Raw genomic sequence first — 18,773 nt, 5'->3', positions numbered from 1 at the left:
TTAATACTTTTTTTTTTTTTGTCATGCTAGAACATAGAAGGCTTTGATACAGCCTCTAAACTGCAAAGAACGGTTGCAGAAATGGTAGTTATTACACAAACGGCCAGCAGGTGGCAGCAGAGCAAAGGAGCTCAACCAGGGCCATGCTGAAAAAAAAAGCTCATTTACTTCCAATTTTAAACAGATTTGTGAAAATTGATGAAGCTTAGCTATATTCTAATGCGAATTGCTGCAAAACGGAAATAGATAGAAAAACTTTTCTTTCCTGATGAAAGAAGAGACTAATCTTTCTTTTGATAGGTCCCATGTTTTTACAGCAATAGAACACAATATTCTGTGGGCTTTGCAAAACCACTCAAACTCCAGTAAAACAGCCGGGAGCGAATGGGATTCCTTCTGTGAAAATGGCTGATAGTCAATGAGTTAATCACAAATTTTATATCTGCCATAAATGTACAATAAAATATTTCTTTTCTAAGTTTCCATACTCTCGTTAATATAAAAGTGTGTGTGGTGTGCGTGTGTGTGTGTGTGTGTGTGTGTGTGTGTTGGGGGGGGGTTAAACTAAAAGAAATATGGTTGCATCTTTTAGTCATTGATGCAATAATTTCATAATAATTCATAAAATTGAGTTAAAATTAAAAAGGTGTACTGTACTGTAAAAATGAGTTTGATATTGATTTGGGTTGGTCATTTTTTTCTGCCACTAGATGGCATAATTGCATTTGTAAGACATTGATGACAGCTCAGTGCATTTTTCTTTTCATATTAAGAGTTATCTCATCTTTAACATGAAGTAACTTGTGAAATTATGCACATTTTTAAAAATTGTAAAATACACCGTGACCCTAATCTCCACAAATGTATGCATTATTATAAAATTGATTAAGTTATTATATTATTTATTAAGTAAGGGGTGGTCATTAATCGCACGCTAAAAAAAAATCAGTGGTGTTAAAGGAACTTTAAATTAACTCAAAGTTAACGCACTAATTTTGACAGCCCTAATTATTATTATTATATGAAACAGCAAAAGATGTGAAATGACCATGTTTTCATTGTACGAGCTGATTAATTCACTAATTATGGTAAGCTGAGGTTTTATACGGATAAAATGCTTAATATGTGTAATCAATACATGAACTGAAAACAGTTCACGTCAATGCCACAAATCCTCAATATTGTCTTGGTTTCAATTTCAATTTCAAAGTGCTGTAAAACAGCGTGTTTTTTGCTTTTTAAATTAGAGTCATGCTCAAAAATTTTTGAACAAGCTTCTAGATCATCCGCTAAACTCATTGATGTGCCGTTAGGGAGCATGTGACGCTGGTTAGGACGCTGCAATCAGTCATGCAATGACAAAACCTCTCTGATTAGCCTTGAAAGGGGACACATTATGACGTTTCACTTCAAATATAGCATTTCACAAGGGACGGGCCCAACCTCAAATCATCGAAAATCAATCACTGACTGGCGCTCATTATGATTGCGACAATTTAATTTTTTACCCTAAATATATTATCTTTGAAAGCAGGGGATCCAATAAAAAAAAAAAAAATCCGCAAATAGTGGTGAAGGTGTTCAATGGGTCCACTGGAGGGTTATTAGAGTTTTGTAATTTTGTTTTGAGTATTGTTTTTTTAAACTGAGTTAGTTTGAATTCGTTTTCAGGGTGGTTCTGTTAGTTTTTATTCATTTTAGTTATTTAATAAATGCTTTGTTCTCGCTTAGTTGTACAGTCTTCCCTCGCTATAACGTGGTTCACTTTTCGCGGTCTCCCTGTATCGCGGATTTTTTTTAAGTGCAATTTTGCATATTTTTTTACAGTAATATAACCATTTTATAAAATTTATGAAGGTTTGAACATTGTCAATGTTTGAACAAGAGAGAAATGTGAGAACATGTAAATGCCTCAATGAGAAAAGTGTATAAATTGTGCGGTCGGGGATTTTAGAGCCTTAAAACATTTCTAAGAGTTGTTAAAACATAACGCTAACTACTTCGCGGATTTCATTTATTGAGGGTATTTTTTGGAACCTAACCCCAGCGGAAAACGAGGGAACACTGTAGTTATTTTCAGAATTAGTTTTAGTTTTTTTTATATAAATGTGTATTACTTGTGTGCAATATTTCAAAAATACGTCAAACATCCCTTTTTCTGGCTAATGTCAAAATAAATCTAGTCTAAAGACTAAAACAAAGGACATTTTTGCTATAATTATAGTTAGTTTTCTAAACATAAAATGTAGTTTCAGTTAGTTTTCATTTGTTAAAAAGCATTTTCGTCTATTTTATTTCGGTAACGAATTTTTTTTTAATTTTAGTTTTAGCTTTTTCCTTAGTTTTAGTTACCTAAAATAACCCTGGTCCACTGTACACACTGCATATTAATAGTTTAAGTATGCTTTCTTTTTAGGAAAGGTCAACAGTAAGCGTTTGTCCTCATCAACAGCAAGCAGTTCATCTTTTTTTTTTTTATTATTATTAAAGTGCAAAATTCATTGTTTAAAAAAATGAACAGCACACCTTTGACCGGGCAGCTTTCCATAATATGTCCCCTTTAATTCAATGACAGGCGCCAGATTCAAAACAAAAGCTTATTAAATGACATGCGTATGAGATTATGCTGGTGTGGGAATTCAAGTGAGAATGGAACACGTGACGATGTTAGCACGAATCAGTTATTTTGCAATTATTAGGCAATTGAGCAATTATTTTGCAGACAAAACAAACAAACGTAGCAGAGTTGAAGTCCTTCTAAATCAAACACAGAAACTACAGGAGCTGGTCTCCCCGAGGCTCATTGTTTACCTTGGGTTGCTAGGTGATGGAGACAAAGTGAGGGATTGGACACAGAGGAGAAAAAGAAAGACAAATAAACAAAAATGACTAAAACAAATGCAAAACAATGAATACACCCAAACAGATGGAAAACTGTAGGAACACTCCCAACAACTCAAGTGTCATTTTTTAGACTTGCAAATCATTTTTAAGGTGGAACTTTTCAATGGGAATTCTGAACTGCGGCACCATCTCTCACGATTGCAAAAAAATGTTGAAGGTATCGTGAAGAACCTCACCATTTGATTTCATTCGGATTCTTTTACGTTGCAATATCATTTAATTTGGACTATTTAGGTTGCAACTCGATTCAATATTTAAATATAATGAAAATATTTGTAATGCCCATGTCAACATGTGGTATGTTATGCTACATTTTTTTGACGAAAGCATTTACAAAAAAAAAATGTACAATATTAATTACAAGAAGAAAAAAAATGGCAGTCCTGTTCACTAGAAAACACTTTAAAAAAAAAAATATTAAAAAAAAACTGCATGTAATATCAAACAATATTTATGTCTTCCTGTAATTTGAGATGAAAATAAAAATTCTACCCAGCACATCTTATAAACAATCTTATGTCCCCAGGGCAATCCAAATTTCAGATTTCGTTTTAAAGGTTCTGCTTCACGCCAACATTTTGTTTCGCTTTGGTCGAGTGTGAGCTTCGTCCATGCAGTGCAAATCGCACTCAAAGCGCTTGTCACTGGCCAGGATCTGAAGAGATTCAGAGGAATTGGTATGCGGCTACTGGTTTTAAAAACGCAATTGACGGATATATACGTCAGCGGCAGTCAATGGTTGGGTTCTGCAACAGCGAATGAGTTAAGATACTGTAATGGCCTTGCATGTAGACAAGGTGATCTTAAAGTTGAATAATTATGCTTGAATATGACACCTGTCCATTATTCACCCTCGAATCTCAGATCATTTTCACTTATCAATAATGTTCCATTCATTTGGAACACCTGTCCTTTTTCAAATGGTTCACAACACAATTGTATTTAAAAACATAAGGGCCGACAATTAAATAGAAAACAGATCGTCATATAATACACGATGTGGAAAACAAGCATCTTACCTGGCTACAGACTGGATGACCTTGGAGGAAGTATCCTTGATGTTGGTCAGGAAGCGCTCTGTTCCTCCCTTGAGGATGTCCAGGAAGCCGCTGCCTGACTGCTCGGGATCGTAGATGCCTTTACAATATTTTATTTTTTTTTTAATAGTGGGGAAAAATATTTATTAAAAAAAATAAAAATAAAGAATAAAAAAAAATAATAATAATGATAATAATAATAATAACACTCTTTTCTTATTGTTAGTACGTAAATGGGTACATTTAATTTTAATTTATAAATTTATTTTATTATTTTTTCATGATATATTTTAATTTATAAATGTATTTTATTTAGTTTTTTCATGATATACATGCATATTAAAATAATTATCTTAACTCTGTTTAGTCACAAATATACTTAGTGTGAAATCTGGGATTATATAGCTGAACACAAAGCTGCATATTTGCAGGTAACCATGACTTTGTCAATTGTATGAATGGCAACAGAGGGACACACACAGGTTGGTTTTACCTTCAGTTATTTGTTATGCCTTCCAGTATATGCCACTGGCATAAATTGAATAATAATTTAAATAATACAATAATAATAATAGCAATAATAATAAATAAATTAATAAATTAATTAATTAGCTGTGAATAATATACACTTTCTTAACTCCATGACATACTAGATTTTTTATTTTTTTTTAAGTCACTGCATACCGACCTGAACCGAAAACCGTCAGCACAAAACCAAAAACCGTGCATTCAGTGAACCGTTCCAGGCCTAAAATATATATATATATATATATATATATATATATATATATATATATATATATATATATATATATATATATATATACATATATATATATATATATATATATATATATACATATATACATATATACATATATACACATATATACATACATACATACATATAATATACATACATACATACATACATACATACATATAATATACATATGTATATATATGTATGTATGTATTTTATTAGACATATTTATTTACAATATTTTTCATTGCAGTAATATACAAAAGCCCAATACTGACCTTTTTTATATCACTAACCTCCCCACAATATTGTGATAATTATCGTATCGTGACCTTCCTATCGTGATAATATTGTATGGCGATGTTTGGATATTGTTGCATCCCAAATGGTACTAGGTTCACAGACAAAAAAGGTCGCTCACCCGCATTGCTGTGAAGATTGTGCTGAATCTGAGCAGGTGCCACCGCTGCCGTGTTCGTCGTTGCCGCCGCCGTCGCCACTGCCCCGTTACTTCCGAAGCCTCCGTTCTGCTCCAGGAGCTGCAGACATTCGTACCCGTCATACACGGGACGCCAGCAGTAGTACGCGGTCAACATCATTCCCTTCAAAAAATATTTTTTAAACTAAAAAAATCCCAAGAAGATGATCAGCGGTATCTACTCCGTTTTCCGTCTTTGTCATCCCTGTGGTCAGTTGGACGTCTCCAGAGGAAGTTGAGGAGGAGGTGGAAGACAATAATCTTCTTACAGCCAGCAGGGAAACCCCCTTCTTAACGCTAATCAGATTAGCACACACTCGCCGCCCTTATTATGGAAAGAGTCGTTCGTGTGCAGGAAAACGGTCGCTTCTCAAACTGAGGGGCCCGCCAGCCTCTGCTTGTGGATTCCTCAAATCAAAGCGGAGTCTTGAGATACAGTTCGGCACATTTTTTTTTGCTTGGACTTTCGACTTCCCAGCTGACGTTGACCCTCAAACCAACTCAACAATTACTCATATATTTAAAACAACCCCATAGCTGTTTAGCTTAATGCTAACAAACAATGCAAAACACCATAGACAGGCTAAGGGATAGCATTGGTCTTACGTTATTATTGTGACTCTTTAGGAAGATGAAATTGGAACACAATATGTCGAGTAACACATGTCGAGAGACAATTTAACAATACACACTAGGCATATATTCTTTATCCTCCAAAAAGAACAACTAATACTAACTAATAAAACTCTGTTTTATACAATGTGCACACACCAGAAGGGGGTGCCCTGTCCATAAAATCACAGCAAAAAAATGTGGTTAAAAACGTTTATATTTTTTACATTAATTGCTGTATACTTTAACAAAGTACAATATTAGAGTAATAAATACTATTTCTCTTATTAAAAACAGTGCAATTTCTTTTTCTTTTTTTTTGGGGGGGGGGGGGGGGGCGCTAGAACCAGTTAATTACATTTCAATTCATTTCAATGGGCAAAGATGATTTGAGATGAATTTTGATGAGTGCATAAAAATGCGGCTTTTCCAAGCGCATCCCTACAATAGGAATTGGTGACCCAATAAAAGCTTCCAATAAGTTTAAATTTGTTTTTAAATGATTTAAAATGTGTTTAAAGCACGTGGGAGTTGTAAAACTATACCAAATTAATTTTCTGTTTGTTTGTTTTTTGTTGTTTATTTGTTTTTTTTTTCTTGTTTTTTTTTTTCTCTCATTTGTTGATTTTCACTGATCATGGGAGCCACTGCTGGAAAGTAATTGATTTTAATGACGATTGTGGATCTAATGGCAACTAAAACGGCAGCTTTTTTTTTTTTTTACCTTGAAATCAGCTTGGAATAAATCGCAACTTTGGTGGAAGATTTGCTCATTAGTGGCATGATTGGGGATAAGGATTGGGACTTAACTGCTAAATGTGAGGCACCAGTGGGGGCTCAAGTGGTGATTTGCTTTCATTTCCATCTGTCTGGTGAACACGGTTAAGTAAAAAAATAAATAAATAAATAAAATCTTCCATGTTAATGACAAATGACTCCGCCCGCATTATAAATAAGTGAAGGGCCGTAATATGACGAAACAAATCAATCAATGTGCAAGGGTTTTTCCTGTGTACAAAATTCAGAGGCGGCCACCTCCACCTTATTTATTTGCTCGCCACCTCCAGCCTCCTCGCCACCTCTTATTGGAACTATTATTCTTATTATTGAAACAAGGAATTATTATATGTTGCCTGTAAACAAAAACAAAAAAAACAAAAAAATGTAAATGAAAACGCGTCAGTTGAATTTACAGAATACATGCACATCATGGCGCATATATTTTTACCCCGAACAATAAGCAACTCTTAAGTAGTCACCACCACTGATAGATACCAAATACCGATACCACTAGTAAATAAAATTCCCACCCATAAACGACAGATGATTTTAAAGAAAGACTTCTATATCTCAATATATTATTTTTTCCTTAAAATTGCATGACGTTAATGGCAACTTTGTGTTCATATCATTTCTAATTTCTTGTCCCTGATCGTAAAACGGTCACAGGGGCGATTCCTTAAAATAAGACTGGTATTGGCACCGATACCTGGTATTGGTAGTTATCCATCATAGTCGGGATGATACCACCTCTGCCTCAATTTGAGCCAGGAATAACCCTGACGGTGCAACCCATCCAAGCCAAAAAATAAAAATAAAAGTTGTTGATTCTAGTGCAAAGCGCAGCCTAACTTCCACTCGTTGCTGCCCGTGTGTGACACCCCCCCAAACGATTCAGATACTGACCATGCTTGTTCGGTGAGTTCACAATCTGTCCACACCTGCGCTGCACAACTTAGACCTGGTCTTAGCTGGACTACAGTCTAGCCTACTTACAGTCCCCTCAAATTGTCAGGTGCGCCGGGGGTGTGTGAAAAACAGCATGGAGGAGCGGGGTCTGCCAAATTCCCAAACACGCTAAATACACTTGCCCCTGCACAAAAATTAAGCCAGTTTTGACGATGAACGACGTGAGGTCTTCATAAAAAATAAATAAATAAATACACAAATAAATAAATACATAAACGACGAGACTTAGGTGTATTCCGCTGGACCTCGATTCATGCATGCAAATGTTTATCTTGTGTTGTGATAGGTCATGTGATATGATCACGTTTTTGATTGGATATTGTAACTAGAATGTTACACAGGGCGGAGTAATGTTCATTTCGTCAACAAAAACAATTTTGTCAACGCACATTTTTCACCGTACTAAAACTAGACCAGACTAGACTGAAACACTCATTAATAAATAATAACTGGCACTAAATCAGTATGCATTTTCGTTGACTAATGAAGACAAGATGAAAAAAAAAAAAAACTGGACAAAATTCTATGGACATTTTAGTTCATGAACAAAAACTGCCGAAAATGATATGATTTTGTCAAATCTTGTCTCTGCTAATCTGTCACGTCATGTGACACTGTCATGTGACACACAGCACAAACAAGGGACAGACAGGAACTGGATTCACGGTGAAAGGTTAAAAAGAAAAAAGTAAATTATAGTTATAACTTAACATTAGCACCAGGTAATCATTACGTTAGCTGCTAGCTGGCTAGCTGCCAACTGGCTGGGTCACCCGTTAACAAAAGGACAGCAAACTAAAGATGATATCAACCTAACTGGTTTGACTGGGAAGGGAGTTTATGACATAGACTGTTATGTTAGCATCTGATGCTAGTGCCTAGCGGTTAGCTAGCTTCCTGGCTAGCTCACTTGTGTTTACTCGCATTTCATTGTCTGTTTTTGTGCTGTTTCGACAAGAACGTGGAGTGTTAATTTTGTCAATGAACACTAAACAAAAATAATTTCGTCAACACATTTTTAACCGGACCAAGAGAAAGAAAAAAAAAAAAAAAAAAAAAGGTTAATTATAGTTATACTGTAACATTAATCCCAACGGCTATAACGTTCCAACAATAATGTTAATGCAACTGAAAACTAATGCTGACTAACTTACTAGCTAATAGCACGGAGCCATAGTAGCCACTTGTTGACACTGTGATTGTGTGTCAAGTTGTTTTTCATCAAAAAAGATGAGAAAATTTGACGTGAAATAGCTTTAGGCCCAAAAAGGTTCAATCATGTAATAAGCTGACAAAAAATATACAGGGGTAAAATGATTGTCCTGACTAAAACTAGACTAAAACGTTGACAGTTTTTGTTGACTAAAACTAGACGAATAAAATTATGTTTTCTTGGACTAAAACAAAGATGAAAATGCAATATTTACAGTCGAATTAAATGGACTAAATAAAAATGAGATGAGGTTGACTAACTGTAATAAAAACTAACAAGTGTGACTGAAATTGGACTAAAACTGAGACTAAAATTTAAAAATGGCACACAAATTAACACTAGGGTGGAGAGTGCAAAAAAGTTGAGCCCCTACCTCAGTGACGGGAGACTTGGGGTTGACGTTCCGCGCCGCCGCGATTTCCTGAAGCCGGTTGACCAACTCGGTAATGGAGAGACGCTCTGTGGGGTTCACCTTCAACATGGAGCCTGCCAAGATGGAAACGGTTGACGAACACAAAATACGCGCGCGCGTTCAAGAGTATCGACCACCGAGGTGCCGCGCTTACGGATGAGATCGTGGTAGACTGTGTACTTGGTGTCGTTCTGCGGCATGGAGTACTTCCCGTTGACGATCTGCAGCTTGGCGCCTTCCTCGAACGGGTGCTGCTTAAAACACAGCAGGTACAGGATGCAGCCCAGGGCCTGCCGGGGCGGTGACACAATAAATTTACAAATTTGACTGCTCATCGACCCGATTGCTCAACAATTTTCATTGGGTGAGGACGAGTAATTAATCACTCACATTATTTAGAGCCAACAAATCTGTAATTCATTAAATTAACTCATTTGCTCCCAAAAACGTATATACGTTCTATATTAAATGTTTTAAGTGTGCCAAAGACGTATTTATGCGTTTTGTTTTTCTTTATGCTAGAGCACACTTTGATGCAGCCTGTCAACTGCACAGAACAGTTGAAGAAATGGTAGTTATTACACAAACGGCCAGCAGGTGGCAACAGAGTATAAGAGATCAACAGGGCCATGTTGAAAAAAAAGCTCAAATACTCAAAATTCTAACCAGATTTGTCAATAATGATGAAACATAGCTATATTCTAAAGGTAATTGTTGCAAAATGGAAACAGATAGAAATACACTTTTAATCTTTCTTTTGGTAGGTTCCATGTTTTTATAGCACTAGAACACAATATTCTGTGGGCCTTGCAAAATCCGTCAAAATCCAGTAAAACCGCCGAGGGCGAAGGGGGTTGCTTCTGTGAAAATGGCTGCCAGTGAATGAGTTAAAAATACTCTCAAATTCTATGACCTCATTGAATTTCAAACAGCTCAAATAACGTACAAAGTATACAATAACCAACTTTGCCACAGTTCGGCAGTTTGTTTTAATTTGATTTGCATGTTATTGAACAGGAACAACTTAGTACATAACTATGATAGGGAGTACGACTATACGTGTACTTCTTCCTACTCCTTGAACATGTAAATTATGGAATTTATTGGTGACAAATTTTTCTTGCTTCCTTTAAATTTTTATTTTAACTTGGGTTTTTTTGTTACATTTGTAATGTGTTCATGTTTATATGTTCAAAACCAATAAACCAAACATCAAGTAATAGAAATGGGTTTGGATGCATTCATATCTTTCATTCAACTTAAAGCTAATTTAGAAATAAAAAAAACTGTTTTGTAGGGGGTGGGCGAACAAAACTTTTCTTTTCTTTTTTTTTTTTCTTTTTTTTTTTCTTTTTTTTTTTTTTTTAAAGATTTCATTTTTGACATGCCATTTTCTTGAGTTGTGGACATTGTGCTACTCCTTTAGCATGCCAAATATGAGCATCCATCCCAACAACAGCTTCTACTAGTATTGTGCTAATCTAAAATAAGATAAGCTAATTAGCCACAAGAGAGTAGAGTAAAGCGGAGTTCTGACCCAGATGTCTTGCTTCTCATTGATGGGATAGTTGGAGTAGAGGTCGATCATTTCCGGGGTCCGGTATGCTGGAGTGGTGTTCCTTGTGATCTATGTTGGGAGGGGTTGAGAAAAAAAAATTCTACAATGCTAACAGTAGCTATACCATCACAAAGCAAAAATCAGAACATGGAATAACATGGCATTAGTTTGATGAATTTGGTCTTGGAAAATCTGAGCGTGGTCATTTGTTGCATGTGGAAAAATAAGTTTGGTGTCATTAACTGTTTGACCGCCAAAAAGGTTTAATAACGATTAGTAAAATCATGACGGATGCCGCCATTAACGTTAAGACGTCAACTACGTTTTGTTTTTGGTTTTTTGTGCGTCGCTAAACCAAAAAATATTCGTGTCAAAGTTACTGTTGTTTCAGCATCCCCACAATAATCGATGATCGTTTTCAGATGGGCACAGGATCATCCAATAAACGAGGCGTTGTAACACAGGTGGTTGTCCTTAATTAGCATGACGGATGCGCGCATATCAACGGGTTTACACGAGCGCAATCTCCGGGGCGCATCTCGTCGGAGTCAACGCCGAAGAAAACATCCTGGGCTGCCGCATGATTATTCAATCAAAAAGCGTCTGGTGTCTGTCAAAGTCATTTTTCTCCGACGGATGCAGTCATGAGGGGAAAAAAAAAAAAGGCTTAATGGCCTTTTAATGGGAAGGAAGACTCGAAAGGCCTTATCTTCTAATTGAACACCATAAAACGGAGGAAAATACATTTCGATTCTTTTTGTTACTTCTTTTGTTACGCATAATCAAATAATACCTCCGATTAGAACACCAAAAAATTGAATCAAATAAAGTACAAAAAATTGCATACAAAAAATTATTATTTATTAAATCATTGTGGGATGCTGAAAGCATCCCACATATGTTGTTTCTAACCTTTATTATTATACTTATTATTATAGCATTTTATTCTCAACACTTTTTGCAATCAAACTACTCCTACATTATACTTCCGATTTACACCGTTCAAATTTCAACTTGCTGACAAAATTCACGCCTTTCGGGGTATTTATCATTTGACTTCATATTACTTACAGTACTCGTATAATTTAATGTTAAAGATGTACTTTTCCCCATTCAGTTTTAATGGGACGGACACTGAATTTTTTCTAAGTCCCATTTTCCACGCCCACTTCCATACATACAACATACCATCTTGACTGGCTTTCTGATATTTCTCAGTGGCGCAGTTGGGAGAGTGCATGTACAGTAAGCAGGAGGTCGCAGGTTCAAAGCCCACCGCCGACTGTACATTGCACATATGTCCGTGGCAATTACATAAACGGATATTAAGTATACCAACTGACTATCATACCAGGAATTGCGTTATACTGACATGATCAAACACATGTGTCCCAAATTAACGCTGATGGCTTTCAGCGTCAGGTGACACTTTAAATTACAAATACGCCAATTCGCTCTGTTACTCACAGGTCCGGTGGCTCACGGAGTTAAGTGCTGGAGCCAGGTGAATAGCAAAGGCAGCCCTACGAATGGTTCGCTGGTTCAAACCTCGGATGGAGCAACTTTTTTTTTTTTTTAAGTTCCTTCATTAGCATTCTGCTATTAGCAGTCAGCTTAGCATTCAGCTATTAGCATTTGGCTTTCAGCATCCCACGCAATTTCTTCAGAAATTGCTTAGTCAAGTTATACTTATTATAGCATTTTATTCTCAACACTTTTTGCAATCAAACTACTCCTAAATAATACTTCCGATTTACACCGTTCAAATTTCAACTTGCTGACAATATTCACGCCTTTCGGGGTATTTATCGTTTGACTTCATATTACTTACAGTACATAATTTAATGTTAAAGATCAACTTTTCCCCATTCAGTTTTAATGGGACGGACACTGAATTTTTTCTAAGTCTCATTTTCCACGCCCACTCCCATACATAGAACAGACCATATTGACCGGCTTTCTGATACTGCTCAGTGGCGCAGTTGGGAGAGTGCATGTACAGTAAGCAGGTCGCAGGTTCAAAGCCCACCGCCGACTGTACATTGCACATATGTCCGTGGAAATTACATAAACGGATATTAAGTATACCAACTGACTATCATACCAGGAAATGCGTTATACTGACATGATCAAACACATGTGTCCCAAATTAGCGCTGATGGCTTTCATCAGGTGACACTTTAAAATACAAATACGCCAATTCGCTCTGATGCTCACGGGGTTAAGCGCTTGAGCGAGTTCCATAGCAAAGACATCCCTACGAGTGGTTCACCGGTTCAAATCCCCGATGGAGCAACTTTTCTTTTTTTTTCTTTTTTTCCAGTTTCGTCATAATACAACAAGTTAACATCTATTTCGTTAAATGTCATTTGACAAACTATTTCTTCAAAATTAATCCATATTGCATAATGCATTCTATAATTTCATTGAAGTGATTGAACACGTGACCCCCATTATTCAGCATCATATGTCACTTTTCAATATAGATACACTGTAAGACATACTTCTTTTTGTTTAGTTAAAGCTAAAACTTTCGTCTTTTCATTTATAATTCATCCATAATTTCTCATTTGTAATTTACAACCAATTTATCTTTCTTTATTCATTTAACATACATTTCATTGCATGTTCAATGACACATTCGCTGCTTCCATTTCACAACACTTCAATGATGCCACCAAGTCTTCTGTGGGTCAGTGGATAGATTGCTATTAGCATTCGGCTTTCAGCATCCCACGCAATTTCTTCAGAAATTGCTTAGTCTAGTTATCATTTATTAATTGTGGGAATGCTGAAGCATTCCCACATATGTAATTGTGATTTTTATTCTCCACTCTTTTTTTTCCGCGTAACAAGTCCCCCATAATACTTCCAATTTACACTGTTCAAATTTCAACTAGCTTCAAAAAGTCACGCCTCCCGGGGTATATATTGTCTGATTCCACATTACTTACAGTATTTGCACAATTTCAAACGTTTAATATCAACTTTTCCCAATTCATTTTCAATGGGACAGACGCCCACTTCCATACATATAACTTATCATGAGCAGGAGTCTGATACTGCTCGGTGGCACAGTTGGTAAAGTGCATTGCCCAGTAACTAGGAGCTCATAATTTCACAATTTATCTCTCCACTTATGCCATAAGAATTCCACATGCATTCAAATCTTAGCATTCAGCTTTCAGCATTCGCACGCAATTTCTCCAGAAATTGCACTTAGTGTCTAGTTATTATAAATTATTAAGATTATATGGTATTATTATTATTATAATTCTTACAATTATTTTATATTTATTATTTTATTTACAATAATGATTATAAAATATATAATAATATTCAAATAATCCTTCAGATTAAGAACATCAACCAATTGAATCAAATAAAGTGCAAAAATTACATAGATAGAAATTAGAATACATAGCTAGAATTGTGACTAATAAGAGTGTAATGTAAAGTAATTAAAGTTAATTTGTAAAATTATTTCCAATTATTATTATTTATTATATTATTTATTAATGATTAATTACTAACATCCATCCATCCATCCATCTTCTTCTTATCCGGGGTCGGGTCGCGGGGGAAGTAGCTTCAGGAGGGAAACCCAGACTTCCCTCTCCCCAGCCACTTCAACCAGCTCCTCCGGTGGGATCCCGAGGCGTTCCCAGGCCAGCCGAGAGACAGTCTCGCCAGCGTGTCCTGGGTCGTCCTCGGGGCCTCCCACCGGTGGGACATGCCCGGAACACCTCCCCAGAGAGGCGTCCAGGAGGCATCCGCACCAGATGCCCGAGCCACCTCAGCTGGCTCCTCTCAACGCGGAGGAGCAGCGGCTCGACTCTGAGTCCCTCCTGGATGACCGAGCTTCTCACCCTATTTCTAAGGGAGAGCCCGACACCCTGCGGAGGAAACTCATTTCGGCCGCTTGGATCTCGTTTTTCGGTTACGACCCACAGCTCGTGACCATAGGTGAGGGTCGGAACGTAGATCGACCGGTAAATCGAGAGCTTTGCCTTTCGGCTCAGCTCTTTCTTTACCACGACGGAACCGATACAGAGTCCGCATCACTGCAGATGCTGCTCTGATCCGCCTGTCGATCTCCCGCTCCATCCTACCCTCACTCGTGAACAAGACCCCAAGATACTTGAATTCCTCCACTTGGGGCAGGATCCCATCCCCGACCCGGAGAGGACACGCCACCATTTTCCGACTGAGGAACATGGTCTCGGTTTGGAGTTGCTGATCCCCAACCCAACCGCTTCACACTCGGCTGCGAACCGCTCCAGTGAGAGTTGGAGGCCCCGGCTTGATGAAGCCAACAGCACCACATCATCTGCAAAGAGCAGAGATGCAATGCTGAGGCCACCAAACCGGACCCCCTCAACGCCTCGGATGCGCCTAGAAATTCTGTCCATAAAAGTTATGAACAGAATCGGTGACAAAGGGCAGCCTTGGCGGAGTCCAACCCTCACTGGAAACGAATCCAACTTACTGCCGGCAATGCGGGCCAAACTCTGGCAACGGTCGTACAGGGACCGAACAGCCCGTATCAGGGGGCCCGGTACCCCGTACTCCCGAAGCACCCCCCACAGGACTCCCCGAGGGACACGGTCGAACGCCTTCTCCAAATCCACAAAACACATGTGGACTGGTTGAGCGAACTCCCACGCACACTCAAGGATCCTGCGGAGGGTGTAGAGCTGGTCCACTGTTCCACAGCCAGGACGAAAACCACACTGCTCCTCCTGAATCCGAGATTCGACCTCCCGACGGACCCTTCTCCCTGAATAGACCTTACCAGGGAGGCTGAGGAGTGTGATCCCTCTGTCGTTGGAGCACACCCTCCGGTCCCTCTTCTTAAAAAGGGGAACCACCACCCCGGTCTTCCAATCCAGAGGCACTGTCCCCGATGTCCACGCGATGTTGTAATTACTAACATATATTATATTATTATTATAGGTTATATTATTATAATTATTACAATTATTTACAATTATTATTATTTATTATATTATATTATATTATATTATTTTATTAATATATTATTTATTAATTGTTAATATATTATATTATTATTATAGATATTATAATTATTACAATTATTTTGTAATTATTTGCAATAATTATAAAAACAAAGTAATTTGAATAATAATATAATAATAAAATATCAAGTGCCTAATTATAATCATATCATTACATTTTGATTAATAACATAAAACATATTTTATGACATAACATATAAAGTCCAGTTCCATTCAATAATTATATTTAAAGCATTAAGGAAATACAATACACGATAATAAAACATGAGAAAATACCAAGTACACATCGTCAATATTTATAATTATTAGAGGTGTGCAAAATTTCCGATTCTTAGATTATTCACGATTCGGCCGTGCAACAATCGAGAACGATTCACAAATGTCCAAATTCCGATTATATAAATATGCCAAGGGAAGCGAAACGAGCGAAAAGTACGCGGAACTGAAACGCAGTAGCGCGCGCGGTCTTCGGGACGCTTTTTGGGACGGACCGAGAGTACACATCCACAACTCACGCCTCGAGATTCAAAACAACAACAAGCATGGCTGAGCTGACCAACCCACCTCTTCGTGAGATCAGACCTGCTCCGAAAAGGCAAACAACTTCAGGCGGAAGTATCAGCTAGCTGGCTGCAGTGCGTCGGTTAGCGTTCTACAGGGCGCCGCGCAGTGATACGAACGAACGAACAGAAAAGTAGTGGCTGGCGGTAATGGCGTCTGACTTTATTCAGAAAAGAGTATTGTGGTGGAAATGTATCACGCTTTTGAAAACAAAAAGTTTTTAGAAGAAAAACGCTTTATTTCCGAGACCCCAGCCAGCTTGCTGGACTATTTTCCTCTCGTCCAACGCCGAAGTCAGCGCTGATCGCACACACGGGAGGTGAGGATCAAATTGAGATTCATGTTAAAAAAGCCGAACGATCCCATTAATGTTTACACGTTCATGTTTACACAAGTTAAAAAGCAGAAAAGCACTTGAGGTTTTTTTTTTTTTTGTACCTCTGAGAAACTTTAATGTTTACATGTTCATCTTTACACAACTTAAAAAGCAGGAAAGCACTTTTTTTTTAAGGCATTTGTATTGAAGTAGTAGTTCACATTGTCTTTCATTTATACCTCAGTGCACTTTTGAGTGGATAAAAATAATATATTTTTGCTCAATGCTATGTTTTATTCTGTTGAAGACTGAATATACTTAAAAGCTGTTGTTACAGAATGAGGACTTGAGTATTTTATTTACTGTTTTGAACTGTTAACTTGATACTGAAATAGTAGTTTATTTAGGCCTGAGAGGACTTTTGTACTATTTTTGTAACTAATGTACGAAACATTAAAAGCGCCAAAATACATTGTTTTTTTTCTGCTGCTTGGGGGGAAATCAATAATCGTTTTATAATCGAATCGTCGCCTCTGAATCGTAATCGCAATCGAATCGTGAGGTGCCCCAAGATTCCCACCTCTAATAATTATGTAATTAATTCTGAAGAAAATATTTTTTTAATTATTTTAGAATCTCTAAAAATGTGTGCATCAATTGGCGTATGAACAATTTCATATTTGGATGGATTCTTTTCTTAAAACACTTTTTGTTGTCGAAGATGCCTTTTTCTGTTTTCGTCTGCTTGTTTTTGGGCTTCTCGCGCCACCTGCTGCTTTAACTTTTTCTTGGCCGTCTCGGAAGGTATTTCAATATATATATTTTTTTTCATTCATTCGACAGAATCCCCAAAATACACGTGAAAATTGTGCAAAAGGCCCTTTTCTTTGATCCCGTGTCAAGGAGCGCGTGACATGGCGCACGTACCTCGTCTTCCACCATGGACCTCTTGTGCGCCGGCCAGCTGTAATCGGGGTAGTGAGCCACGGTGGTGGCACTGCCAAAGTCGCACAGCTTGATGGTGCCTTGGTTACTAATCAGCAGGTTCTCAATCTGAAAGCCACAAATAGCGACACAAAGCTCACAATCACGTATTTTACTGCGAGGCTGTCAAAATCCATTGATTGGCTGGATGAGCAAAAATTGTGACTTTACACTTTTTTTTTTTAATGAATACTTTTGCATGAATTAAGAAAATAAAGTAAAAAAAATTAAAAAAAAAAAAAAAAAAGTATTAATTAGAGCGGTCACTATTGAGTACTCCACTAAAGGATTGAATAATTTTAGAAAATGGTATCATTCATGAGAAACGTTACCATAGTGACCATATTTAGGCGTTGTTGTTGCTTTAATCTGTCACGTCATGCATCGAGAGGTAATTACAATTAATTAACTAAAAATATACTGAGTTTGCTTATTTGCAGCATGGAAAAAAAAATTTTTTTTAATTAGATAATAAAAATGCCATTTCTTTTTGTACATGTTAAGTTAAATATCGCAGTAATATCAATATTGTTATACTCAGCAACTATGTCACATGATTTTCCAATATCGTGCACTCCTAATTCACACTAAAGAAATACAATAAATTAATTACATTTTAAAATTAATTGTAAATATTGTGTGCAATAAAAAATAAAAAATAAAAAAAAAACGCTGTTATTCCAAAGGACCATTCAAAACAAATATATTGCTCAGTTCAGTAATTATTAACCACATCAAAAACATCGTCGCCACAAATTTCCTTGAAATATCGTGATATCATTTTTAATATTTTTCAAAATACACAATGGATTTCCATTTGCTGTTGTAGCATTTTACTAATCCAGTGTGTGTTTTTGTGTTACCTCGCGATCCCATTAGATGTCAAAAATGAATTGATGAAGTGGAAAATAATCAACTATAAAATTAATCGACAACTATTTTAATCATTGAGTCATCGTTTGGAAATTTGAAAAACAATGACCGAACCACTAACATAGTACAACACCAATCAAAATGTTTTTGTAATACACTTTACTGCAAAATTTAAATGAATCCGATTAGATGATGAATCCATTGAATAATGGCTAGATTAATTGATTCTAAAAATATTAGATCGTGACAGCACGAGATCCCTCGTTTGCATTTT

At 36.8% G+C, this 18,773-nt stretch overlaps 1 protein-coding gene across 1 annotated transcript in view; it reads right to left on the bottom strand.

The window, feature by feature from the left end:
• Positions 1-18,773, bottom strand: part of gak (cyclin G associated kinase) — a 47,488-nt gene that overhangs the window by 21,464 nt on the left and 7,251 nt on the right. Inside the window, exons 6-11 of the mRNA XM_077521315.1 lie at positions 17,570-17,695; positions 10,706-10,795; positions 9,323-9,458; positions 9,130-9,242; positions 5,126-5,243; positions 3,924-4,041 (exon numbers count right to left, since the gene is read on the bottom strand). Of these exons, the coding sequence (XP_077377441.1) occupies positions 3,924-4,041; positions 5,126-5,243; positions 9,130-9,242; positions 9,323-9,458; positions 10,706-10,795; positions 17,570-17,695 (701 nt within the window). The remainder of the gene's footprint in view (positions 1-3,923; positions 4,042-5,125; positions 5,244-9,129; positions 9,243-9,322; positions 9,459-10,705; positions 10,796-17,569; positions 17,696-18,773) is intronic.

Source organism: Festucalex cinctus, chromosome 5 (genome assembly GCF_051991245.1).
Source record: "Festucalex cinctus isolate MCC-2025b chromosome 5, RoL_Fcin_1.0, whole genome shotgun sequence".
Taxonomy (NCBI): Eukaryota; Metazoa; Chordata; class Actinopteri; order Syngnathiformes; family Syngnathidae; genus Festucalex; species Festucalex cinctus.
The sequence above is the reverse complement of the archived record's forward strand: the minus strand, read 5'-3'. Positions and strand labels throughout refer to the sequence as shown.